Source organism: Strongylocentrotus purpuratus, unplaced genomic scaffold, assembly GCF_000002235.5.
Source record: "Strongylocentrotus purpuratus isolate Spur 01 unplaced genomic scaffold, Spur_5.0 spur5_scaffold_12, whole genome shotgun sequence".
NCBI classification, from domain to species: Eukaryota; Metazoa; Echinodermata; class Echinoidea; order Camarodonta; family Strongylocentrotidae; genus Strongylocentrotus; species Strongylocentrotus purpuratus.
In genome coordinates this window covers 31,202,775-31,230,433 of record NW_022145597.1, presented here as the reverse complement: position 1 = coordinate 31,230,433, position 27,659 = coordinate 31,202,775, and the positions used below count along the sequence as shown (strand labels likewise).

The 27,659-nt window shown below is 39.5% G+C and overlaps 1 protein-coding gene across 1 annotated transcript; it reads right to left on the bottom strand.

Annotated features, from left to right (window-relative positions):
• Positions 1 to 5,632: 5,632 nt before the first annotated feature.
• On the bottom strand, positions 5,633 to 27,162 carry LOC105447295. The gene is made up of 18 exons (XM_030982404.1): positions 27,134 to 27,162; positions 26,162 to 26,224; positions 25,191 to 25,323; positions 24,070 to 24,184; positions 23,255 to 23,394; positions 22,409 to 22,565; positions 21,764 to 21,852; positions 20,986 to 21,099; positions 19,680 to 19,834; positions 19,385 to 19,484; positions 18,679 to 18,849; positions 17,522 to 17,641; positions 16,650 to 16,740; positions 16,280 to 16,407; positions 14,842 to 15,069; positions 14,513 to 14,598; positions 13,817 to 14,057; positions 5,633 to 11,699 (listed from the first exon to the last, which is right to left on the bottom strand). The coding sequence occupies exons 1-18, from the start codon at positions 27,157 to 27,159 to the stop codon at positions 11,556 to 11,558; spliced, it is 2,301 nt and encodes a 766-aa protein (XP_030838264.1). The 5' UTR covers positions 27,160 to 27,162; the 3' UTR covers positions 5,633 to 11,555.
• Positions 27,163 to 27,659: the final 497 nt, after the last annotated feature.

The window sequence follows — 27,659 nt, the reverse complement described above, 5'->3', positions numbered from 1 at the left end:
TCTCCAACTCCAACATGCAGTATAGAGATTGGGTCTGGTTATCTGGAATACACAGGTAGAAAGGAATCTGCCCTGAGTGAGTGTACAAATGGGAAGGGCCATACTTGGTTACTCACCGGCTATCTGATGTTGTCTACCGTATTCAAAAGTCTGAGAAGCCCAAACCCAAGGTAATTCACTATGATAGGTTGAAGAGGTATAATGGAGAAGCACCAAGGAACTGGCTGCAAACTAGACGATTGAATCCGGCAAGAACTAAGCGTACACCCCGCAGATACCTGGAATGATGATGTTAGTTCTTATTGCTGTTTTCAACAAATGTTTCTTTTATATAAATCTTCAGGATGATGCACCTCTGCAAATTGTGCCCTAATGGTTTTACTACCAAGTCAAGCTTACATATACATCTAGAGAATACTCACCATATACCATTAACTGACAAGTGTGAATACTGCGATTATGAGGGTGCGTCTTTTGGTGCTTTGAAGAGGCACTACACCCGTAAGGAGGAAAGGGCAGCCTCGGAGACCAGATCCTGCCTCTTTGGGAAGGCCACAGTTGCGTACCAGGAAAAGATCAAGAAGGGAGAAGAGAAGAAGAGGAAGCGAAGAAACAACAGGGAGGGGAAGGAGATAGCCGTTAGGGAACGGGATCTAGCAGTTAAATGCCCCAAACTCACCATTAAAGTACCTGTTCAGGAGGTAGCCCCCATCAAGTTGACCATGGCAGAGTTAGAGGACTTGGAGGTAGACTTGAACTGCAGTATGTCATCTTTAGTCGACGACTTCGGCAAGGACGATTCTCTAGTGACGTCTCCCGCCCACAACCATACCACTCCGATTGATCCCCCACCAACAACTCCGATCGATCCCCTACCTACAACTCCAAGAGATAGCCGTTAGGGAACAGGAACTGGCAGTTAAATGCCCCAAACTCACCATTAAAGTACCTGTTCAGGAGGTAGCCCCCATCAAGTTGACCATGGCAGAGTTACAAGACGTCATGATTGATCGAGATTCCAGCATGTCGTCTTTTGGAGACTTGTATGAAGCACACACCCGCGTAAGTTTAATTACCAATCAGCATTGTTTTATGCTGCACGTAATTAAAGACTAAGCAGCCCTGGAGAGTATAAATAAGGAGCGTCGAGCTGTCAATCTCGCTTAGTTGCACTCTCATTGGTTTGACGTTTGACACACCTCCGAATAGTCTCCGAAGCCAGCACATCTTATCTAGGCAGAGCAAAGCGGGGAGACATACGAGGCATCCAAACTACTCCATCCAAACAACGTAAGGACTAAGGAACACATTCATCTTGGCTGTGTTTCAACATAGTGATAACACTTAAAAACTTAACATAGTGCAAAAGAGTTTCAAAAACTAGAGGAAATACTAATGGCGGATACTTGAAATTATACGTAATTGAAGAAAAAAAGTCCACATATCTTTCTTTTAAAAAATATTTAGAAGTTGATTTATGCTTGAAAAAACACACAATTGTTTTAACATTTGTTTCATTTTATATTCACTCCAGTAAAAATAATGTAAATATGGCTGAAATGCTGCACAATTTGGTGCTGCTTCAGCACAATCTTGAGCTGGAGCAGCTAGAGGAGGAGCTGGAGCAAGCAGCTGCAAATGATGTAGGCCTACAACAACCGGCCAGAGGCCTCCGGGATAGGGGAAATCCCTTTGAGGATTACGAAGAGGAACCGTTCAGATTGAGGTACTTTAAATTCAAATTAATGTAAATTGAAATTAAAACCTAGGATACGATAGTACGAATATGAATGTTGTAGAATTCAAATTGCCCATTACATTACATACTCCTCCCTGACTCCCTTACAAGTTACACCCTAAATCACTGCAATCGTGTAAGTAAGTTTGTCAGTCAATAGGGAATTTTGCACACAAGAGAGGAAGGTCTATCATTGAGCGGACATTCGGCATGTGGAAGCGGCGTTTCCCATGCCTCAACCTTCTAAGTGTCCATCTGAAGACAGTATTTCCCCTCATTGTTGCCTGTGCAATTTAGTGGAACATTTCCATTAGTCGAAGAGAGCTCAACTTGCCAGGACTGGATGCTTCGGAAGAGGCCGGAGGATGAAGATCGATGTTGGCCCACATCACCATGATGGCGTGGCAGGACGTTTGGTTGATTTACATGTCACACAGACATCTTACTAAATTAAACAAAGTTTTAGCAGATTGATGCTTTAATCACAATGTTGAAAGCCTGAAAGGAAAATCTGAAGCAGTCCTGGGAAATAAAAACATTTTGCTTTTTAACCAAACTTGCCGATGATGAAAACATATTCCTGTATGATATACAGAGAGAGAGAGCCGAACAAAATAAGGAAGCCGTGCTCTACCGAGGAATCAACGAAAAGTTATCTTCGCCTTGACGAAAGGCAGATTGAAGAGCTGGGGATGGAATTTAATGCATGGAGGGGGGCGGGGCTCTCCGCGGTATCGCGAAATCAGAGCACATGTTGATGACATTGCTCGATTATGTAGCAGGAGGTGGTTACGTACTACCAGGAAGTTGGGAGAAGTGACGGATTATCAACATCTGCAGCATTCCGGCACACCCATCTTGTAGCCGATTTCCTTTTCGACATTGCACGGCACCATATACAGCTACCACAACATGATGAAATGTCATCTGAACTTCAATATCCCGATGGCGAAGTGAGTTTTATTCTATGCAAATATTCTACTTCATGACGTGTATAAGCCTAATAGTATACTAGTGAAGAGAGAGAAGGCATCCCTTAGACCTATACAGTGACGAACAAATATTCAAATTGAATAAGATCAGCAGGCAGGGATGCCTTCACTTAATTAACCGCCAATCAGTGAGAATCGGCCATGAAACACGAAGGAATTACGCACTGCCCCCCAGTCTCCAAGTTTTTGTGGCATTACGTGTCTAAGCTACTGGCTCTGTGATGGATTGCACTAGCTGCATCAATGGCATCCACATATCAACACCATTGAAGACAATACGAAGAGTGACTCTAGCCATACTTGGGATAGTTTCATGAAAAAACAGACGCACTTGTTGAACCGTCATGTCACGAGCACGATGGATATCTAAAAGGCCATATCAGATGTCGTCTCAGAAATAGTCACCATTCAAGTTATAAAATGAGCAAACCAAATCTCATAACCCTTGCCATAAAGGGGAAGAACCAACTGCTGATAATGACAAAGTCAATGATTGATTCTTGAAGATAATGAAGATGGATTTGGTAATTGCAGTGGTGAGTGATTATATGAATTGGATGTTAATTAATTTTTATACTTTCTAAGTTATCAGGGATCTGCTGAACCCTAAGTCCTAGGCAATCGCCCTGTGAATCCACGCCCCTCTGGACCTTCTCCTACTACAAGTGGTACGGATAGGTCAGAATCATTGATAAGTGACCAGTATACAGTAGAGTGACAGTATTAACCTCTCAAGATCTCCTTGTATATATATATATATCGGTTGCGTCTTAAAGCTCATTTCTACAAGGAATCAGATGACGATGTTACTCAGAATGACAACGGTCAAGAGTATGAGCTTGATCCGTTCGATGCTCTGAAGCCACGTAGATCATCTTGGAACCCTCCAGAAGGCAAACACCCATCTCTTGATGTATTCATTACTAAGTGTAGGACTGACATTGGTAACATCTTGAAATCGGACACCTCTGCTTCTGCTAATGTTACCCCCCAAGATCGTCATACTATCAAACAGCTTCGCAACAACAAAGAGTATGTGATCAAATCTGCCGACAAGGGTGGAGCCATTGTAGTATGGAGACGTGATTTATATGTTCAGGAAGCAATGCGACAGTTGTCTAACGACGAGTTCTACTCAAGACTGGAAACCGATCCTACTCCTGATCAACAAGACAACATCTCTAGGACCGTTAAAGAACTCATACATGCAGGAGCTTTACCCTCGAATGCTGCCAATCTCATCCAAGATAACCCGCAATGTGCTACTTTCTATCTCCTCCTGAAGATCCACAAAGTTGATAATCCTGGACGTCCTATCGTTTCCACCATCAACTGCCCTACAGAGCTAATTAGCCAGTATTTAGACAGCATTATTTCCCCTCTGGTCACCAAGCTCCCTACTTATGTGAAGGACTCATCAGATGCCATTCGGCTCTTCAAAGATTTCAACTTCCAAGGGGATGAACCTCATCGTCTACTTTTCTCCATGGATGTTTCGTCACTGTATACTAACATTCCAACAGATGACGGTTTGAAGGCTATCAAACATTTCCTTCAACGCTATCCAAGCAGAGACAGACCCAGCGACGCTACTCTACTTAGATTGGCGGAGCTCGTCCTCACTTTGTCGTCTTTCAACTTTGACGGTGAATGCTACTCACAGAAGAAGGGCGTTGCCATGGGCACCAAGATGGGACCAGCTTATGCATGCCTCTTCGTTGGGCACATCGAGGAGCAAATGCTACAGAATTATCAACATCCTAAACCGGTTCTCCTGAAGCGTTACATCGACGATTACGTAGGCGTGTTCACGAGCACTAGAGACGAACTAGAGAGGTTCATCCAGTACGTGAATAGTTATCATCGATCACTGCGTTTCACTCATGACATCTCAGATGAGTCTATAACATTTCTCGATGTTACAGTCAGTGTGGAGGGTGACACTCTTGCGACTGATATTCACTACAAACCTACGGACTCGCATTCATATCTCAGGTTCGACTCTTGTCATCCCCCATCATGTAAGAAGGCCATCCCCTTTTCACAATTTCTGAGACTAAGACGAATTTGCAGCGACGACACTAATTTCAAGTCAAGAGCGAAGGAGATGAGAACTTTCTTCTCTGACAGAGGCTATCCCGACAAGATCGTCGAAGGGGGAATGATGAAGGCTAGCCGAATCACGCAACATGACGCTCTGACTAAGAGACGTAAGGATTCTAATTCCCGCACCCCTCTTGTACTCACGTACAACCATACATCTCAGCGAATTGCTAAGGCCGTACGTGAAAACATCAACATCCTCCGGGCTGACGAGACGACTCTTAGTGTATTTGGGGCCAACCCATTCATCACGGCGTACCGGAGGGGGAAGAACATCAAAAACGAACTTGTCTGCTCAAGACTTCCCAGTCAGATACCCCACAGCATCACTAATCCTGGTACCACTCGGTGTAAGCGTCCTCGTTGCAAGACCTGCGCCCATGTCTCATCCCATGATGTGGTGGGCCCCAGAGGAACTTGGCATATCAGAGGAGAATTCACATGTACCACCACTAATGTCATTTACGGATTGACATGTACCCGCTGTTCCATGGTGTACATCGGGGAGACAAAGAGACGCCTAGCCGATAGAATCACAGAGCATCTGCGTTCCATACGCCTGAAGACAGCCGGACTACCTGTAGCTCACCACTTCAACATCGGAGATCATAATGCTGATGACCTTCAAGTATGTGTGCTGAAATCTTGCCGAGATGAGAAAGAAAGGAAGCTGATGGAGGAGAGGATAATCTTCAAATTTGGCACTCTCCACCCGGACGGGATGAACGCCACTTTCAGATCTTTCCCTAACTCACACTGAACTTTGTTGAACTTGAATATCTTTATTATGTCATAATGCTTTTTCAATTGCTTATTTTTCTTTCTGTGCGCCTCTTCTTTTCCTTTTCTTTTGCTTTCCGCGTATCTCCCCTGGAGATACGCTCTTCTAACGCTCCCTATATTTCTAATTTTCTCCTATTTTTTCACGTCACAATGGTCCAACTTTTGAGCTTTGTGACGTTTCTCTATCTCTTTTTCTCTTCTTTCGCGTACTCTCACGCGCCTTTGCATCTTGACTACCAAGCGTCGCCTATATTTTTGTTTTTGTATATTGTTGTTCATGCTTGAATCACTTCGATAAATACATACATCTTTGGTCATTACGCAAACTTGACAGCACCGCAATTCTACCGACAATATATGACAGGTGGGGGGGGGGGGTGTCGCACCTCTATTGTCTCTATTTACAGACTATGGTAGTACCCTGTAATGAATGTAAGAGGACTTTTAGGAGCTATCCCGAGTTCAACTACCATTTAAGGAGGGTGCATGGAAGACTTTTAACCTTGAAGTGTGGGGTTTGCTCACATGAAGCGGAAGAGCGAGTGGTTATGAATGATCATTACAAACAGAACCATAAGGAAGAGCTCATTCAAGTGGATTTCTTGGGGTACACATTGGCGGGACCAAGATACTTAGAAAGGAGAGAGATGAGGAGGAAAAGAAGGCAAGGCAGGAGAGAGAAGAGAAGCTATTATCCACTCTTTGTCTACTCCTTGTATATAGATGTATTTTCTTCTATTTTTCCTCTATTGACTCTTTTTACAGACCATGGTTGTACCCTGTAATCAGTGCAAACGAACCTTCAGAAGCTACCCAGAGTATAATTATCATTTGCGGAAGGTACATGGACGGTTGTTAACTTTAAAGTGTGGAGTGTGCCCGTTTGAGGGAGAAGAGCGAATGTTAATGCTCAATCATTACAAACAGCTTCACCAGGAAGAGGTAAATCAAGTTGATTTTCTGGGGTACACATTGGCGGGACCCAGAAACCTGGACAGAAAGGAGAGAGAGGAGAAGGAAAAAGAAGTAGAGCCGAGACAAGCTAGAGAGGAGGAGAAGACCAGAAAAGAGAAGCAGGAGAAAGAGAGGAGGACCAAACAGAGGCGGGAGGCGGAAGAAAAGGAAAGGAAGGTGAGAAAGGAGAAAAAGAAGAAGGAAAAAAAAGTAGAGCAGAGACAAGCAAGAGAGGAGGAACAGAAGTCAACGCAGGAGAAAGTAGAGGAGAAGAAGACCAAGAAAGAGTGAACGAGAAAGAGAAGAGGACAGAACAGAGGCAGGAGGCGGAAGAAAAGGAAAGGGAGGCGAGAAAGGAGAAAAAGCAAAAGAAACAAGAGGGTGGTCATCCAACGTTCAAATTATATAAGGAGGAAACAGATTTGACAGAACATTGCCAGCAGAAACACAAAGAAGAGCTGGTCCAAGTGGATTTCTTAGGATACTCGATGGTGGGACCAAGATACCAGGACAGAAAGGCGAGAGAGGAGAAGGAAAAAGTAGAGCAGAGACAAGCAAGAGAAGAGGAGAGGACCAGAAAAGAGAAGCAGGAGAAAGAGAGGAGGACCAAACAGAGGCGGGAGGCGGAAGAAAAGGAAAGGGAGGCGAGGAAACAAATGGAGCACAGTGGACATGATCTTCTGCCTCTGACAATTACAGGAGAAGTGTATCGAGCACAACCGATCTCTCTATGTGGTCTTTGTGGATTTCACCAAAGCATTTGACACTGTTGGTAGGACAGGTCTATGGCAACTACTCCAAAAGTATGGATGCCCTGAGAAGTTCACCAGAATGATAAAGTCACTACACACGGGTATGATGGCTAAAATCAAATGTCAGTATGAATGGCTTCTTGGGTGGTTTCTAGTTAGATCCTCAATTTCTTTAAGTATATTCTACTTCTTTGACAGCATTCAATTATGGAGGGGAGTCGGATCATTGCTGGTTTAGTTCAAGGAGGTGAGTGTATTAAAAGTAGCACTATAAGCATGATTGTATACATAAGTATTTTTCACATTGGAAGTGTGCATGTATGTAGGGTTACATTTGGTCCTTTGACCATTTCTAGAGGTCTACATGGTAGAAGGGAATTTCAGACCCCGTCTTACAAAAAGTTACGATTGATGAGAATCAATCATAACTCCCCAAATCAATCGCAACTTTAAAATTGATATTGATTCCATCTCATGAAAAGTTGCGATTGATATCAATCGTAACTCTGGGTAAAGTTGCGATTGATTCACAATCTATCGCAACTTATAAGAAATCAATATCAGGCTTGGGCTGCCATGGTGCACCCAATCAATTACAATCATGACTGCCATATTGATGTTTGCTGATCGATGGAAAGGAGAGGCAGAAAAGAATCCCTAGAATATTTCGAGATAGAACACAGCCCCTTGAATTCGGAGATAAAGATATCGAAAGAAAGTATAGATTTCCAAGAGAAGGGTGCATTACATTGATAGAATTGTTAACTCCCAAACTGAGCCACAAGACCCAAAGAAGCAAGGCACTACCAGCACAGTTACAGATTTTTGTGGCTCTAAATTATTTCGCCACTGGTGCAGTTTTGGACGACACCGCAACCACACACGGTGTGAACCGCAATACTGCATCCTGCACCATTCACCGTGTAGAGGAAGTCAAAAGGTCAAAACAGAAGACAAAAGCAGATTAGGACAAAGATCTGATTCTCTTTTGGACGTTTGCCATGCCACACCCATTCAATTACAATCATGGCTGCAATGCTAATGTTTGATGAGGAGATGAGAGGCAGAAAAGAATCCCTTGAGTATTTCGAGATAGAACACAGCCCCTGGAATTCGGAGATAGAGATCTTGAAAGAAAGTACAGATTTACTAGAGTAGGCTGTATTACATTGATAGACTTGTTAACTCCCAAACTGATCCACAAGACCCAAAGAAGCAAGGCCCTACCGGCACAGCTACAGATATTTGTCGCTCTCAATTATTTCGCCACTGGTGCAGTCTTATGGGGCGTTGCAAGAAAGTTGCATTAAAATCAAGCGCAACTCTGGCGTTTAATTGCAAATTTGCAATTAAACGCCAGTTGCGTTCAATCCTGTTGCAAGAAAAAGTTGCGCTGCAAATATCTAGCGCAAATCTTGCAATAAATCGCAGATCAAGCGCAACTTTGCAATAAATTTGGAGGTAGCGCAAAATTTGCAACTGTTTGGCAGTTGATTGCAATTCTTCAAAATGGTGGCTGCAAATGAAGGAGCTAAGAGAATTGTGGAGGATAAAATAGATCCCTTTGTGCAGCTATCCGACAAGAAATTCAAGAAGTACCGATTTTATAAAGATGAAGTCAATAGGATTTGCAGTATGCTGAATGAAGAAGATCTGGATAGAAAGACAGCAAGGAGTAAAGCCCTTAGCAAAGAAAGAGGTTAGAACAAAGATATGATTCTCTGTTGGACGTTTGTTTTCAATTTTCAAACAAACATGGTTTCTGCTGGGGGAAGCCAGCGGGAGTGGAAGGATGTCAGGAAGAAGTGGCAGGAGATGAAAACCATTTAGGCCCTGGCATGCAGGTCCAACTCAAGAATGACAGGTAACATTTTATGTGTGGGCACTTAATGAGATATTTATTTGTTTTCAAAGATTAATTTCTGTTTTTAAAGGAGTACTTACCTAAAAAACTAAATCTAAATCTAAATCAACTGAATTATGCATGAATGTAATCTGAATTCTACTAGGTGATATTTCTATTCTTTATAGAAAAGAGAAAGAAAGGCAAACTTTTCCAAAGATGAGCAGATGGCAATGGTGATTTGTCGCCGAGAATAAGCAGGCCTTGTTTGGCAAGGCAGGCTACTGAGGAAAAAGGGTAAGTATTTGTTAACTTAAAAGGCAGTGTATAGTTTCTGTGAGAAATTAAAACCAAAATTATCTTACTATTGATAAGGATATGTGTAATAAGAATTGGCACTCTGTAATGATTCTATTTAAATAATATCAACACAAATGAAATATTTGTAGGTGCTATGGAGATTTTATCAGGGTTTTTCCAAAGTTAAATTTAAAAATTCCATACATTTCTAAGTGGAACATTTTAAAGTGATTAATTTATAGGGAACTAATAATTTTATTTGATGATTTGTCTATCATTGCTCAGGTGGAGGAGAGGAAGCAGAAAGCATGGGCGGACTGCGAGGCCTTGCTCAGAGCTGCTGGTGGATGCCAGCGGGAGTGAAAGGATGTACGGAAGGAAGAAGTGGCAGGAGTTAAAGACCAAGGCCCTGGCATGCCCTGTTGCTGCAAGTGCAGAGAAGAGTTTGACACTTTTCTGGAGTTAATTAAGGCACACATGCAAGACAGGCATGATTCAGATCTGACCTACAAATGTAAGAAGTGCGATTATGAGAATGAGGAGAAGGAGCCAATAATTCGGCATTAAAGAAGGCAGCATGACATGACCGGGAAAGAGACACAATATAATAGGTGTGATGTGGCATCGATTAGATTTTTTAAAAGGCGAGATGTCAAGGAGAGGAGACAGAAGAGAAGCAAGGAAGAGGTAGGAAAGGTTGATAGAAAGGAAGAGGAAAGGAAAGAGAGAAGAACAGGATCCTACTTCTTTCTTGGAATAGAGAATTCATACCCATTGGCTAAAGTAAGAGAAAGGGAGGCCAACTTCTCCAAGGAGGAGCAGAATGCAATGGTGATGTTTGTCACTGAGAATAAGCAGGCCTTGTTCGGCAAGGCAGGATACTATGGAAAACGGGTTAGTATTTGTTAACTCGAAAGGCAGTTTCTAGTTTCCGTGTGAAAGTAAAACAAGTATCCCCAATCATGTGGGCAGAATTTCAGGTCACTAAGTTAAGGTCAAGAAGGAGTTCAGCCAATATAGAGCAGAGACGAGGAAGAGGTAGGAATAGTTGATAGAAAGGAAGAGGAAAGGAAAGAGAGAGGGTTATCAAGTATCCCCAATCAGGCGAGTAGAATTTCAGGTCACTAAGTTAAGGTCAAGAAGGAGTTCCACCAATATAGAGCAGAGACCAGTTATAATGTACTGACTTGAACTATATGCTTTCAAATTGTTCAGATTTATGTATATTTTTGTAAACTCAAATGCGATTTTACTGCTATGTTATTGTGAATCGATATGGAATTCAGCTTTCGGGCTGCTATATATTGTTTTTAATAAACCATTTTCAATTTAATTCAAGACGAGCCATCACTGTCGAGCAAGATGGTAAAGGAGATGTGTCCAATGGACTTTGTCCAGATAAACAATCCATCCGACGATGAATGCCTCGATCAATGAGGCAGCTGTCACTGCCCTCAAGTTTTAGATGGAGCAATTTGTTCTCACCAGTAAGATGAAATGACTACTGGTAAAAATTCTTACTACTTATTTGTAGATTCTATAACTAGCGAGACCTTGCAAAACAGCGTAAACAGCAATACGTTGTTTTGCCGTGCTTACTGCTCCAATTTACAGTAGAAACATCAAACAAAGTCCGCGCGCCAGCCGGTCCGGACCCGGCTGCGCAACCAATGCGAGCGGTATGCAATGGACGAGTAAAGGCGCAGTAAGAGTCCAGTAACTGGCTTGAGGGGAAGTTGTGAAGCTGCTGCATGCTGATGCATAGGGTTCAACAATTATGGCCTCCAGAAGCAAGAAAAATTCCTTTCCTTGGCCTTAGAGAAACCCCAGAAAATTGCAGTGGAAAGTTCAACTTAAAATTATACTTAGAACTAAACGTAGATATTTAGAGAGACCCTGGAAACTTGACCTTTATTTTTCCTAGTTATCTTGCCATTCATAACATTCTAGACTTATTTTGCATCAAAGCCCCAAATATATTATAACATATCTCTCAAAACAATTCATGTGTGTTAAATCAAGTTATAAATAAGAATTCAGACAGTATTCCATGAGGAACTGCTCATCGGTCACAAACCGCCAGAGGGCTCCTAGACGGTAGGATGTTCCTCTGCTTCATCATCCCTGAGATCATCCCCTTGAACTGGAGGCTGAACCCGGTGATCGTTCTGGTCCAAGTCACCCTCGCCCTCTTCCCTCTGCTCTGTAGGCTGTTCTTCTGCAGCTCCGGGCCCCTGAGGTGGGAGAAGTATGTTTTGATTTTTTGTTATTGTTTGCTCCACGGTTTAACTACGAATTCCATTTTTGTAGGAATATGTGTCACAAAAACTGCAAAATTAACCATTCTTGTAATCTTCAGTCTTGCCTCAAAATAAGCTAGCTGTCTTCCAGTCCTACTCGGTGCTAATATGGAGGATGTGTAATTAATAAATCTCCTCCATTGAGAACTTGCGAGACTAAAGGTTTCAAATCATATACAAACATATCAATACACTACAGTTTTATTGTATTGTATTTATTTCCGTCAGCTAAAACAACAAATATACGTTTACAATCATAAAGACAATAAGGACTAAATAAAGACAAGACTCCCACGGGCTCTTACAAAACAGTGAAAACTAGATGGAATTCGACTGCGCGCAGTCGAAAATGATGCCTCCGTCATAGAGCAATTTTACAAACCGAAACGGAAGAAATTTTTCAAATTCAAGTTCAATTGTAATCCATTAACATGTTCTCAGAATATCGTGATTACAAGCAATTTCTCATATACATATATGACCCTTTGATCTTTGACCTCATGACCCTAAAATCTACTCAGTTCATTGGCTCTGCAAGATTTCCTGAGTTAAATAGTAATCCATCTGTCAGTTCTAATGAGAATGCGTCCACAAGCTATTTTTGCATACATAATGAGCCCATGACCTTTGATCTTATGAACCATTCATTGGCTCTGCAAGATACATAAATGATCTAAGTTTGGCAGGAATCCATCAATCTGTTCTAATGATAATACGATCACAAGCTATTTTTGCATACATAATGAGCCGCATGACCTTGACCTTTACCTCATGACCCCAAAATCTAATCAGTTCATCAGCTCTGCAAGTAACATACATGACCTAAGTTTGGCAGGAATCCATCAATCGGTTCTTGAGATAAGGCGATCACGAGCTGTTTTTGCATACACAATGTGCGCTGTGACCTTTGACCTCGTGACCCCAAAATCTAATCAGTTCATTGGCTTTGCAAGATACATACATGACCAAAGTTTGGCAGGAATCCATCAATCGGTTCTTCAGATAACGCGATCACAAGCTGTTTTTGCATACATAATGAGCCCTGTGACCTTTGACCTTTGACCTCGTGACCCCAAAATCTAATCAGTTCATCAGCTCTGCAAGATACATACATGACCAAAGTTTGGCAGGAATCCATCAATCGGTTGTTCAGATAACGCGATCACAAGCTGTTTTTGCATACATAATGAGCCCTGTGACCTTTGACCTTTGACCTACGTGCTCCAAAATCTAATCAGATCGTCTTCCTATGGTGATACACACTATCCTTAAGTTTGAAGTTTTTACATCTCCAGTGGTTCTTGAGATATCATAACAATCTCAATGTATGGAATTTCATAAGTTGACCTCTATGACCCTTGACCTTTGACCTACGTGCTCCAAAATGTAATCAGATTGTTTTCCTATAGTGATACACACTATCACTAAGTTTGAAGTTTAAATCTCCAGGGGTTCTTGAGATATCATGATAACAATCTCAATGTATGGAATTTCATAAGTTGACCTCTGTGACCCTTGACCTTTGACATACGTGCTCCAAAATCTAGTCAGATCGTCTTCCTATGGTGATACATACTATCCTTAAGTTTGAAGTTTAAATCTCAAATGGTTCTTGAGATATCGCGCTAACAAACTCAATACAAGGAATTTCATAAGTTGACCTCTGTGACCTGTGACCTTTGACCTACGTACTCCAAAATCTAATCAGATCGTCTTCCTATGGTGATAAATACTATTCCCGAGTCTTAAGTTTAAATCTTAAATGGTTCTTGAGATATTGTGATAACGGTCAAACGGGACGGACGGACGGACGTACGGACGGACAACCCGAAAATATGATGCCTCCGGCACCACCTTCGGTGGCGGAGGCATAAAAATACACGGGGGCTCAGGGCGAGATAGCCCCCGAAAATCAGAAAAGAGCCCCCCTAAATTTGCATAGAGTTCAATGCAAAAACAAATTTCAGAATGTTATTTTCATGCAGGCAAGGTTGAAAAGTAGCCCCCGAAAAATAAATATTAATTTTTCCCGTTACAAAAGATGAACTTACCTTTAATCTCAGCCCAAAGTACTGATGAGCTAGCCTCCTGCCCTGCTCCGCATGTGTCTTCCTATCCTCCTCAGAGAACTCTCCATCTACCTTCTGGACTGCATCATCCACCAGCCCCAGAATGAGACCACGAACATAGAGGGCCACATGACCAAATGGATCCCGTTTCAGGCTCCATTCCTGTCGTCGGATGGTCTGTTCAGGAGCGGGACCTGGACCAGGGCTTGGACTGGTGCTGTTCCTGTGTTGGGAGAGAGACTAGAGATGTTCAGATGTTGCACAGAGAAGCAAGTTTTTTTTCCTCTGCGGATATTTCATCCATGCTTTGATGAAAAAGAACAGGCTTATTCAGATATGAAGAAGTTAACCCGGAGGGTTTTATGTTAAACGTGTTGACATTTTTGTCATTAAAGGAGTGAAGTGGAGATGGATGAACTTGGCCTAAGTTTAGTTTTGTATCATAAAAGCAAATCTTTCCCTCTTTGGTTAGAAACTAATAATCAAAGGGCATTTATAATCTGGAAAAGAAATATTTATAATTACCAGTTATATTTTATAGAATAAATTAAGGCATTATGTCACATAAAATGTTATAAATGTATACAATCGTTTTGGAAGTTGATTACTATTCAATCTTCTATTTCGGTACAACATGTCTCTCTCTCTCATTCTCACACACTCACTCAATTTACTTACCACAACTTGAATGCTTTGTTGACAGCCATTCTCTTTCCCTTTGTGTTTCTGTCTGTCACTTTGATGACATGAACTGAAGTCTGGTTCTGTGAAGGTAATAAAAAAATGAAAGATATTAATTGACAAGTTGTATACATAAGGAAATCAGGACAAAGAGAGAAAGAGGTACTCTACCGTCTTTAATAAATATTACAAACAAAAAAGGAAGATCAAAGAGTTAATTTTTTGCCCAAAATATGAACCCATACCTGTTAACCATCCACAGCAAATATTAGGAGGGGGGGGGGGGGGAGGGGGTGAAACCACTAAACCACATCACACCAACTCACCTCAGCATACAGCATTACATATGTACCACCTTGGGTCTGGGACAGAGCCATGGATGCGTTGAAATAGAGTTTGGTGGGGGACCTTGGGGCCCACTGGAGAGGTGCGGAGGTGTCCCCCTTACGAGTGGAAAGGACCAGGGTGCCGGTGTTGACCGAGAAGACCATGAACGCCCCCATTAGGGTCAGGTAGATGTAGCTTGAGCCAATGGCATCAACGGTGTTGTTCATCTAAAAAGGGGGTTGGGGGAAGAATAGGGCACAGAATATTAGTATACTAATGAAATTAATGTTTGTGCTTGCTACATGAAATATACAAGACATGCGCAAAACTTATTTCTTAATTTAATTTCTTACTTTTTTTTCTTTTTTTTCCAAAGAAAATGTGTATTTAATCATTCCTGAGCAAGAACAAAACTATAGATTCTAACAAAGTACATGTTGTGACATATTGGTAAAAAAAATTGTTACATCAATTGCACATGTCTCCATTTATCTAGTAATACAACAAATTCAGTTTTAGAGGTGTGTGTGATTTGGATTTGACAGACATGTATCAATCATTATTTATGTCTGGTAACCAAACTTTAATATCCCTAGGTGAAATACATGACTCAGTTGCAAACCTGGGTCCAATCAGAGTCAGTTTTTAGGTGAAGACAGACAGCTGATTATACCGAGGACATTACAGCTATTTTGCCAGCAAAACCAAACCCCTTACCCCTGTTCTAAAGAGTTGCCATACTCACAGCTTTTAAGAAGTGTCTGAAAACACATCTTTTCTAATTTGTTTTCATATTCCTCTGTGTTTGTAATTAATGTGAGCTATGTATGATAATGTTATCTTTTGTCTTTTGGCATTTGCAGAGATGCCAACCTCCAGAACAGAAAATCAGTAATCATAAGGCTCAAAATCAGTAATTTGGGGAATAAATCAGTAATTTCCTATGCGGCCTCATGAATCTAAAAAGAATGGCAGGCGGACGCATGCGCGCATGATTATCTGAAATTTTTTGTGATTTTACTCCCACAAAGTTGCTAAATATTGACTTTCAGTTCATCGCCACAACACATAAGTTTTCAATGAAAAATTGGCTTCTATTAAGAGAATACTTGATACTTTTCCATCTTTCTCATGGATGGCCACCATAATGCACAGCACTTGCTACGATAGATCCCTATGCGCAAAAAATAAAAAATAATTTTTTTTTTTTTTTTTTTTTTTTTTTTGTAATCCGTAATTTTTAGACAACATTCCGTACTGCCGTAATGGTCGTTAATTTCCGTACCAATTACGGGAAATCCGTACTGGTTGGCATCTCTGAATTTGTTATAAATTTAATATTATTATCATTTTTATTATTAGACAGGGTTTAAATTTTGTCCGCCTTCATAAATACTAGCCCATATAATATCTATGTTTTTTTTTCTTTCTACATACCTGAAACGAGCAAACATCATCCTTGAAGCATCGCTCGTATTCCTCAGAGGTCAGGATGACATCAATGCGCCTATCCACCACTTCAAGCCGGCCATCAAGCTTTACAATGACAAAGGTAATGCGACCAGCTGTTCAGAAATGACCAAGAGCAAAAATAGTCAGGATATGTTTTATTCTCATCATTTTTTCATTCATATTTCTTGGGAGTCAAAAGAAGAATGCACTTGGCTACCATATCAATCTGATGAGAGGTGTATTTAAGTATGGGGGCTATATAGCCCGAAATGAAACAAAGAACAAAACAAAACAACATGTCTCTGTTAATGTATGTTCACAAAGTTTACACAAGAATGAAACAAGATGTACTCACATTTAGGAGGGAAGGGTGAAAACAGGAGCATGAAAACCAGCTCTCTCCCTGTAGCCGATGGATGACATGCCAGAAACCGACTTGCAGAATGCTACAAATGAAGAGAAACAAAGTTAAAATGGGGTCACTCAACCCCCTTCTAGGAATGCCTTTCTCTGAACTATTGTCAAAAGTCAACCTTCGAGAGTAAAATACTTTGTTTTAATGATAAATTGGGCATGAAATATATTCTATTGATGTGAACTTCACAGCGTGGGTAACTCTTTGTGTTTTGGGGAGAAAAATATTAACTTTCTTAGTCTAAACAAATTGTTAAACACAATAATTTGTGGTTGCCAGTGGCAAAAAAGGGTTATATTCTTAATTTACACCCTCAATAAAGGGCTGGCAATTGTAGGTTTACATCCCGTCCCCAAAACAAACACACAAATAATAAAAAAAGCATTGCATAGGCTGTCTCATGATGTGAAAAATTTCAAAAGAAGAAAAAGTGCTGTCGCTGCTCCAAGTAAATTTCCGTCCATTAGTGACAATTGATCCTAAATATGATAATATGCATGAAGGAGAGTTTCAACAAAATAATAGTAAAGAAGACATCATCTGTTTGAATCCAGAAGTGCATTACCTCATTTACTTTAACACAGAGTGAATGCCCTTCTGGCTCTGAACATACTGTAATTGCAATTATTGCTATTTAAGTAGAAAGGGCTTTTTTTCTTCAAAATCATTGAAAGTAACAGTCCTTGGCTGCCCGCAAAAAGGCTGTTCCTGCCACTGACTATACATAGCTATTACAGCCTTCTTACAGCAGCTGACAAAGTATGTATACAATACTTATTTGCTATGTACACTTTGTCATATGTCATATTCACCTGTACAGGTTTGTGGAGCTGACTGTAGTGTTTCAAAAGCAGCCCTGTAGACTTCTGCCTCACGATGATGTGGAATGGTGACCCTTTTGCGTCCACAGTGTCCGGTCTGTATACAGTGGTCTGAAACCAGAGAAAGGGGAACATGTCAGGAGGAATTTGAGAGAGATTAGGGTTAAAACTCATTAATTCTAAGGGATAATGAAAAGTGGGATGGCGACGCTTTTGCATCCACAGTGTCTGGTCTGTATACAGTGGTCTAGAACGAGAGAAAAGAGAACATTTTAGATAGAGTACAGGATTGAAACTCGGACAAAAGAAAATGAAATGTGGAATTGTGACCATATTTTTCATCCAAGGCCCAGCCTGTATACATACGTCTAATAAAAAGAGAAAAAAGAACATGTCTGGATGATATTGAGAGGGAACACATACATATACATATGATTTCAACACACTGATCATTGAGAATAATGGGCTCAAGTGTGGAACCCGAGTCAACCTTAGCTTCCTTGCAAGCTATTTTCTATGCAAGTCCGCCTTACTCCATGTGACGTTCTACTGTTCAATGAGAAAGTATTTAAAATGCAAAATCTCTTTGTAGAAGTAATATCTGAAGCTCACATTTTGAAATAGCCATGCGAAAGTCATTACATTAAGAGTGAAACATGTTTTGGTGGTTGGTACACTTTATTTAACCCTTGATAATAAACCCAAGAATTACCATGCCAGGTGCCAGCTTATAAAATGGAGCCAGACATTGTAATTATAGAGTTTCAGGGCCCATAATAGGGCCCTATTTTTTAATATTTATTTTAGCTTAATATTTCTTGCAGGTATGTCTTTGTAATGATTGTTGTTTTGTATTCATGTATATGTTTGTAATGTTTGATGTACTATTTGAAGGGCTCCGAGTATAACAGTGTTTTACTCACTGATGGGGATACCCTGGGTAAATAAGGCCACCATGGGCTTTTCCTTTGTTCTCCTATTTCATTTAAAGCTATTGTATAAACTGAACATTTTTTGTATCTATATATACTTGTATGTTTATTTGCATTTGCTGTGGTTTTTATGAAAATGAAATGAATAAACAAATTTGAACTTGAACTTGAAAAACAAAACAAATAAATAAATATATAAATATAAGAGTGACCTACCTCCCTGTCCTGTTTCTTGTTGAAGTCTGTGAACCAAACTTGGGTGATCTTCATATTGCTCCACTCAATGTCTGCATCTTTCCTGTCCTCCTCCAGCTCAATCATCATTCTATCCTTGTTCTTTCCCTTCATCTTCTTCTTCCCCAGGGCATAGTCATCACTGAAATATATCTAGAGAATTAAGGGGGGGGGTAGAAAAGAAAACATATAACGTTTTATTATTATTATCATCATTATTGTTACTATTCTTATTATCATCATCATCATTATTTGTTTGGCATTTAGAATTAAAATTCATAATAGATGGATTTCAAGAGCTACATTGTATCTTGATAATACGGTCAAAATATAGTCATAATATTTTTAGAATGAGGATACTCTAAGTGAGCAGAGTACTCAGTGGTATGGAGTCCATGCTGTCACATCTATCTGCACATACGTGGAAAAACTTTTAGGGTAACTTAAACCTCAATAGCCTCTTCTTTCACATGTCTTGTCTTGCAGACATGTATGCTGGGTATTTTGTTTCTTAAACCTACTGAAATTACACGATTTATAATCCATAATCTCCCTCAGAACCCAAGCAGTAGTAAGATAATATACAGTGTGTATGCCATTTCCAACCACTACTTTCTATGGGCCCAAACTAACAAAACTAACACAGCTTAAAACTAAAAAACTATCATTTTTTCATGAATATATTTACCTCTGGTGTTTCATTGTTCATTGTTGAGTACATCTCATTTGCCATTTCTAACCAGTATTTCTCTATCGGTTCAAACCAACCATAGTGACTGATTTTCCTCCTGCAATATAAAAACACAATACAGCATAAACATATGATCATAAGTTTGTAAGATTTGTATAGCACATTATATAAAAATAGGACAAGCTTTAGAGAGCATCTTAAATGCAATGAAGCTATCATGTGACACTCAACAGAGTATATCAAAAGGAAAAGTTTATAAAGCAATAAAAGTTTTCCTTCTTCTTCTTCTTACCTGGTGTATTTCCAGATGAAGATATAACCTTTGACATCCACAGAAATCATGTTGCCATAGTTACCGACGTAGCCCAGGTAGATGACGGCATGTTTGTGTGCCCTGAAGAGTTCCACAGGGATGTCCTGACCGATCGTGTCCCCTGCTCCTTGAACCTAGGTCACAAAGAATTTTATTTATATTTTATTTATTTTATGGTATATAATGATCGACCAGCAGCACAAGGCTGAAAGGATCAATTTACAAAGGTACAGCGATGTATATATATATATATATACATGTAAAATAGCATTACAAAACATAGTAAATAAATCAGTAACATGACAATACAGAAGAATTATATTGCATTCGTTTATGTACATTATATAACCTGTATAAAGACCATTCAAGGGTGATAAGAAAAGTGGTCCTTATAATACAGGAGGTCTTAATCTTCAGGTTCCCTAACTACAGGTTCCTATAAGAAACGATTGTCGAGGGAAACAAAAAATATGGTCTTTATATACAGGTGGTCGCTAAACCAGGTTTCAGTGTAATGATAATATTCTGTTCTTGTGTAGCACACATCACATCATGATATGATGTTCCTATGCGCTTCCAAAGAGCTTTGGGAATATTAACCTGTCTTTATCAGTGAAGTACACTGTATGTAGGGCACTTGGAAGAAAAACAGACATTATTGATAGATTTTGTGCACGACAAACAGGGGAGTTGTGCATAAATACGGTTTGATTTATTTCAAACTTCCGCCATTCTGTTTCTCATATTTTTCTACTTTCGTACAAATAAATTATTACAAAGGTTGGATTGCCCTTTAATCATAGGTAACATTAATAATTTGGGGCAATAGACAAAGAAATCAGTTCACAAGGTTAAAGACAGCAGGATTACTAAGAATAATAAACACTCATATATAAAATATTTCTCTAAAGCAATATGTTTATGCATAACCATGGGCATCCCCCCCCCCAACCACTTTTTAATTCAAACAAAGCAAAGTATACATTTCATTAAAAATATTGTAGGCATAAAGAATACCATTTCACCTCAAGTTTGCAGTAGGAAACACAATGTTCTCCTTACATTATACTTATAGAAGTATTACACACCCAGCCCCCCCCCCCCCCACTCCAGGGTCGGAGGGACCGCATGCATGTTCCCAAAATGTCAGTTAAAGGGGTACTTTTTACGCACCAAAGTCCGGCTCCTAGTACACAACGAGGGAACATGCATACACGTACCCTAAATAACACTGAGTGGGGGGGGGGGGCCCGGGATCAGACACTAAACTACATTCCCTACTCACTGTAGGAAACATGACATTCTCTGTATTCTCGAAGCTTTCTGAAGTCTCTGTTATCTGATGTTCTATATTGCACTTGTAAATGTCTCCACTCTCAAAGCTCACAACAAGACTATTCTGTAGAAAGAATCATACATATAATATATTTGTTATCAATATATCATACCCTGCTAGAGGGCAGACAGCAAAGGCAAATTGTTCTCATTTTCCCTTGTTTTGTTTTTATTGAAAGGAAAGATAAATGCTATAGACATGTAATCTATCAGTGTTGGTTCAAACAGGTGTCATGTTAATGTCAGAGAAAAGTCAAAACTTTGAAACATTTTTTTTTTCTAAACAAAATGTATCTGTATACATTGTATTTTTTGTCACACCATGATAATGTGATACTGTTCATGCAGCGCGGGTTTAGTTTGCATCTCCCTGAACAAAGTTTGCAGCCAATCATTAAGCTGTATATGACGCAGAAAACTACTTGGAAAGAAATAAACAACATGAGCATAATACATTTCTGTATCTTACAGCAAACAGATATTATGAGGCCTTCGTTTTATGCACCTTTCTTTTCAACCACATGTGCCATTCATATCTCATTTACACATACTGGTAACATTGGTTTTAATTTTTTAGTTTTAGGCACTCACAGACTCATATAATTTATTCACTTTCTAAACAGATTATCAGTTTAGAGCAATAAGGGCTTTAACTTGTACACTTTGAAACAGAGTTAAAGAAAGCCCTTGTTGCTCCAAGCAGATGAAATGATCTCTTCCATATCTACCTGGGATCCAATGAGGGTGTGTGAGGGATGGAAGGCAGTCACGATGGGTGTCTGGGACTCTGTCTGAGCTACACTGCGGGCTAGAGGACCTGTGAAGGTATGGTGAAACGGGTTGTAAGAAGATGAAGGACATTTGGGAAGGAGGTAGAGGAAAGAGAAGGAGAGGGGGAGAGGTAGAGAGGGAGAGACAGGAGGAGAAAGAGGGAAAGAGGAGAGAATTGGGGGAAAGAGGGTGAGAGAGAGCGAGAGAGAGAGAGAGAGAGAGAGAGGAAGAAAAATAAAAAGAGGGAGAGAGAGAGATGGATGATACATACAAAAGGAAAAGGAGCGGAGAGAAGAGAAGATGGAATTCAAAGAAAAATTATAAGAGAATTGGACAGATGAAAAGAAAGACAGAAATTATATTAGGGGAAGTAGAGCAATGCAGAAATCTCTTTGCAGGCTTTCCCCCGACATAAATATATCAATGACCAACATATGTAAAGCTCTCATACAAGGGAAGAAGATCTCAACACATTTCTACTTATACTTGCCTATTTTACCAGCAGAGTATCCTTATGCAAAATCATGTTCCTCTAAACACTAATTAAACATTGAATTACTTTTAGTCAGCAAAACAATTCTTTCAAGCAAAAGTGCGCTCACCTTCTTGAAAGTCAAAGTCTTCTGCATCAGGGTCAAGGGCTAGGAGGAGGGTCAATTGCGAAGGCACTATCTCATCATTAGAGTCTTTAAAATCGAGACTCCTGCTGTCTTTGGTGTTGGAGCCACCAGGGTGCAATGACCACATGAAGACAGACCCCTGTAAAAAAATATAAACAAAGCAAAATCATAGAGATCAGGGAGCAAGGTCACCTAAGACACAGTTGTTGGTTTTAGTGAGGAATTGGACAAGCTCTGCTACCAGTATTTACCCAACAAAGCCCCGTTTAGATATGAAGAAGTAAACTGTGGTGGTTTATTTTTATTATGTAAGTGTTATACGCTTCCCATTTCTGCATCCTGTAACACAGAGCTCAGTGAATGTGTGTAGGACCTTTGTTGCGTGCAGTTGCCAAACATTTACACATAATAAAAAAGGTCAGGTTTTGGGGGTTTCTTTTGCGGCAGTTTACTTTGTCATGTCAAATGTGAATAAGCCTTAACAGATATAACCAGTCACTGAGAGTGGGCTTTACTTCTACCGCCTCCATCCACTTCAAAATAAGACTGTAAGGAAAATTCATCATCACTATTTCAAAACCCAAAAGATGACAGAATGGTTAACAAGTCTTTTGTAGAAAGTTGTTAGTGGGAAACCAAGTTTTGCTGCCGCTTCATGCAAGATTTGTAAACACAAATGGCAATTTCTCGATAATTCCACTGAACATGGAAAATACAATGTCCATAAAATAGTGGGAACATAGAGTTAGCGGACATCTCACAATGCAATCTGAAAACTACATGGAAAAGAGTAGGGTAGCCGATAACCAATCATATTTTAGAACCTACCGATTCATTGAGACTGATGATCCGGTTACTGTCGAGGCTCCATGAGATCTGCATGACTCCATCCGATGAGGCGCCCTCGTTCTTTATGTAGCGGACAGGATTGGAGGAGTCGTACAAGAGATCAAAGATAAATATATCACCTGGGGTTGGGATGAGCAAGCACAGGAAATTACATTCAAACCTCCAATTATTGTATTTATCAAATTTTGAAATTTTACCAAAAGTGCAATGCTGTCTTCTCGAAGGATCGCTCTTCTTCAACCATGCTTTTACATAATTTGATAAAAGTAGGAAGTTTTAAATCCTCACTGCACTACTTATAGCTACTTGCGCCCTCTATATAGCAAACAATGCTTAAGCGGTGACCATTTGTCCCCCATGGTCCCCTTTTCTTATGTTAATTGAGAGCTGATTTGATGAGATAACCACCCGTCAGTGAACATGCAGGGAGGTCTAATACCTCCTGGCCAAACTAGTGTAGATAGGCTTTAATGATGCAAGGTATTGTTATTTACTCAATTTTAGGTACTGAAATTATTGTAAAATGAAAAGAAGTTTCCTTCCCTAATTTTAAAAATAAAAAACAACTTGATGTCAGGGTTGACTTCCTTTTTAAACCTGCTTCTATAACTATCATTCTCTGCATAGGGGAGACTGTCATCATTAAGACCACAAAATTCTTTTTGTCACATGACACATGCATGATGGACGGATGAATGGTCAAGCTCCTCGGTGGGAGGGGGAGTTGTCCTCATAGTTTTCTGCTTTTTATTAAAATCAAACAGGTATCGGGTTGACTTCCCCTTTAAACCTACCTCTGACGGTACCCATAGCTATCATTCTCTGCGTAGGGGAGACTGCCATTGTTAAGACACCAGAAACTCTTTTCGTCACATGTATGATGAATGGATGAATCGTCATGAGATCAGGCTAGTGCAGGACAATCAATTAACGAAAAGAAAACAATGACAACAAATAAGTGCTCAGTCAGTACAATGTAAAGTCCTGAAATCAGTCATGTGTTTTGGGGCATTTACATTTTTATATAGATCTCAAATTGCTAAAGAATTAAAATGGTCCTATACTCAGATATACCTCCTGAAAATAATAACGGTAATCAAACTACATTGTTGCCCAAAAAGTTGGAATAGTATTTTTCTTGCTTCTTTTCATGAAGTGATTGTGACAATATGGATTACTCTTGATAGATAAAGTTTAGATCTTCTTCATAGAGATTCTGAGAAGTTTTCTGAGAAGATATAAATAAACCATACTGTCCCAACCTTCCATCGGACGAGGTAAGAACAAAAGTTCCAACTGTATGTGCAACAGTCTATATTTACTTGAATTTACTTTCCCCACAATATTGTAAATTTTAATCCATGAGTTATTACTATCTGAGCAGTGCTCAAACAATGAAGGTTCCTGCCTCTTCCTTTGTTTCTTTGGTGCATATGATGGGACAGTAATTAGGAATTATTATATATTAATTCCTTGGGCAGGAAAACAATTCAATATCTTTCCTCTACTTACTGATCTGCATCGTGTACTGTATATATCATTTACTGTAAATATCATTGGTTTATTCACATATGGTCTACACCCAGATGGAAATTAGACCAAATGACTATTAGCCTAAACGGTCAAAGGAACAAATGAAAAGTAGACATAATGGTTATTAGACCATGTGGATAGTAGACGGGCTGGGTGTAGACCAAATGGGAATAGACTAATTGGGTAGTAAGAAGAACTGGTTGTAGACCATCTGGGAATAGACTAATTGGGTAGTAGACGAACTGGTTGTAGACCAAATTCACCCATATGATTTACTGTTCTCTCACTTCTGAAACTGTTATATCAACAAGGCCTTGACTACAACAATTTTACACCAGCAAACTCTCCCTGTTACCCCTGACAAACATGATAAAGATTCTACCTGCCAATGTTCTTTCTCCCGTTTGATGTAGTTCTTGAGTGAAGGTGTAAATCGTTTCTCCGTCCAGAGTTGGACAGGAACCAGTCTGGCCATGCTCAGCTTGGTGCTATCATGGTCAGCAGTAATCCCAGACCTAGGAGATTTCATGTGAGTATTTATTAAAGAGATGATTGGTACTACAAAATCAAGAGATAACAATGAAAACAAACATACTAAAGCATTTTGTCTTGCTCTCATCAGAGTTAGTTGCTAAATAAGCTTTTCCTTATATTGTCTGATTTCGGCTTTTTGTTTATTCTTGCGATTTTCTCTGAAGAGGGCAAGACGAAAAAGCTTTGGTATGTCGTTGCTATTTTAAGTATTTATTGTTGGTTAGATGGGCTAAATACACCTTACACCAACTTGATTTTTTTTCTCCATCTCACCAAGTAAAAACATTGAATACATATAAACGGGGCTCTATTTATTATATGTAACGCTTGTAATCAACCTTATCATAGAGAAAACAAGAACTGTGGTGAATTTTCAGCATTTGGTACCGATGCTCTGTGATGTGAGATAGATGGCAAGGATGTTGTTTTGTGACATCGCTTAGTATTGACAGGCTAATGATTAAGGTTATTACTTATCTTTGAACACATATTTCTATATTTAACTATCATAGTTGTCTCGACCCCATAGATTTATCTAGAGTCACTAAAGGCATTGTCAGGGAATAATTTTACATCCTCAAACTTGATAAGCAATTTAAGCAGATAGATCAATGTTTCAAATGAAATTGTGTACACTTCTATGGAAGAAAATTGCTACACACATGATATTTTGTATAGCAGTCATATAAAAAATGCACAGCAAATTGCTATGTGATACCAGGAAAATTAGTCCCTGCATTGTATAAAGGAGGTATGAAGGAGCGCTATGTTCCTAAGTAAAGTAATACAACATTGTAAGGAGCCACTTGAAATACTCACATGACACTGTCATTCTCTGAGTCTACATAGTGAACAGTTTGGGTATGCTTCCAAACAGTGGACCTGTTATAAATGAAACCAGTGACAGATAATGTTATTTCTATTCATTTCAGAAAATGTATTTCCAAATTTGAATAAGAGGATAGTTGTATTTTACATATTTCTGTTTTTTGTGACAGCTTGTGCGTTCTATGATAAACATGTTTTCATGCCCAAGCAGCAATTGCTCTGCAGTCAATTCCATACACTAACCAAATTTCTAACTTCAACCCTGGACCAAACACTGCACGTCACCCTTACCCTAAACTTAGCCTAAAACCAACCCAAGGGCAACCCTACTCCTCTATCTTTGAAAAAATAAAGCCTGGAGTAATTGCAGCTGGAGAAAATATCAGATCAGACAAGAGTACATGTACATTTAAAAGAAAAAGTGAAATCACAAAATATATCCTTCATGATATGTCGTTGGTAAAGTGACCAAACCTTGTATCTCAATTTTTTGAGATTTTGATTTTTTTGCATAATTTTGTACCTAATGGCCTACGACAGCACCTGATAAATCCATGGAACGCCTCCTGTCTCGGTTTTTTCACAAATTCCACACAAAGGATGGTGTCACAGCACTAAATCTGTGTTGAGACAGGAAAGTTTTTTCGCTCTCCTGAAAATTCATGATTTTTGAGATACAAGGTTTTGTCACCCCACCGACGGTGTATAAAAGTTCAGAGAAGGAAAAAAAAAAAGGATTACTAGTCACTTTCACATGGAATAACATCAGAAGAATAAAGACATTGATATAAAAATCAAACATCAGAGAAAATCGGGGATCATCGGGGATTTCTTTCATTATAATAGATCTTAAATCAATAAAAGACTATATGTGCAAAGGCATTGGCTCTATTTGAACCCATGTTAAAGAAAAAGGCATATACTTTTACGAGATGTTACAAAAGCAAACCCGAATTGCCTAACCTTTTCTTTCGTCTCTCCTTGTACATGTGGAAGTAGGTCGCTGGGATAAGGTCATAGGCAGGGTCGTCGTCCTTTCTGCCTGCTTGATTGTTTGTGGCGATAGTCTATCAGAAAGAGAATTGACTATTTAATACTAAAAAAACAAAAATCCATTTAGTGAAGACAGATTTCTGGGAACATTGAAACATCATTTGAGAGCTTCTTAATAATAATAATAATAATAATAATATGTCTTGTTTACCCAGGGTAGCCTCATCAGTATTTAAACTGTTCTCCCTGAGGGCCCAAACAAACTGAAATCATAATTAAAGAGTACTCCATCCAATGTTCTTATATCTGTAACTGTAAGAATGTTTTATTGCTTGCAGCAATTCGTTGCAATTCAATGCTATTAAATAAACGTAAACTAAGTTTTTATTTTGCCACGGTGGTTAACTGTGTCATGTGTGAACAAGCCTCAAATCATACGTTTTTCTGAATGTGAATGGTAATACAAATCTGGATTTAGTTTTACCTCTGCTGAGTT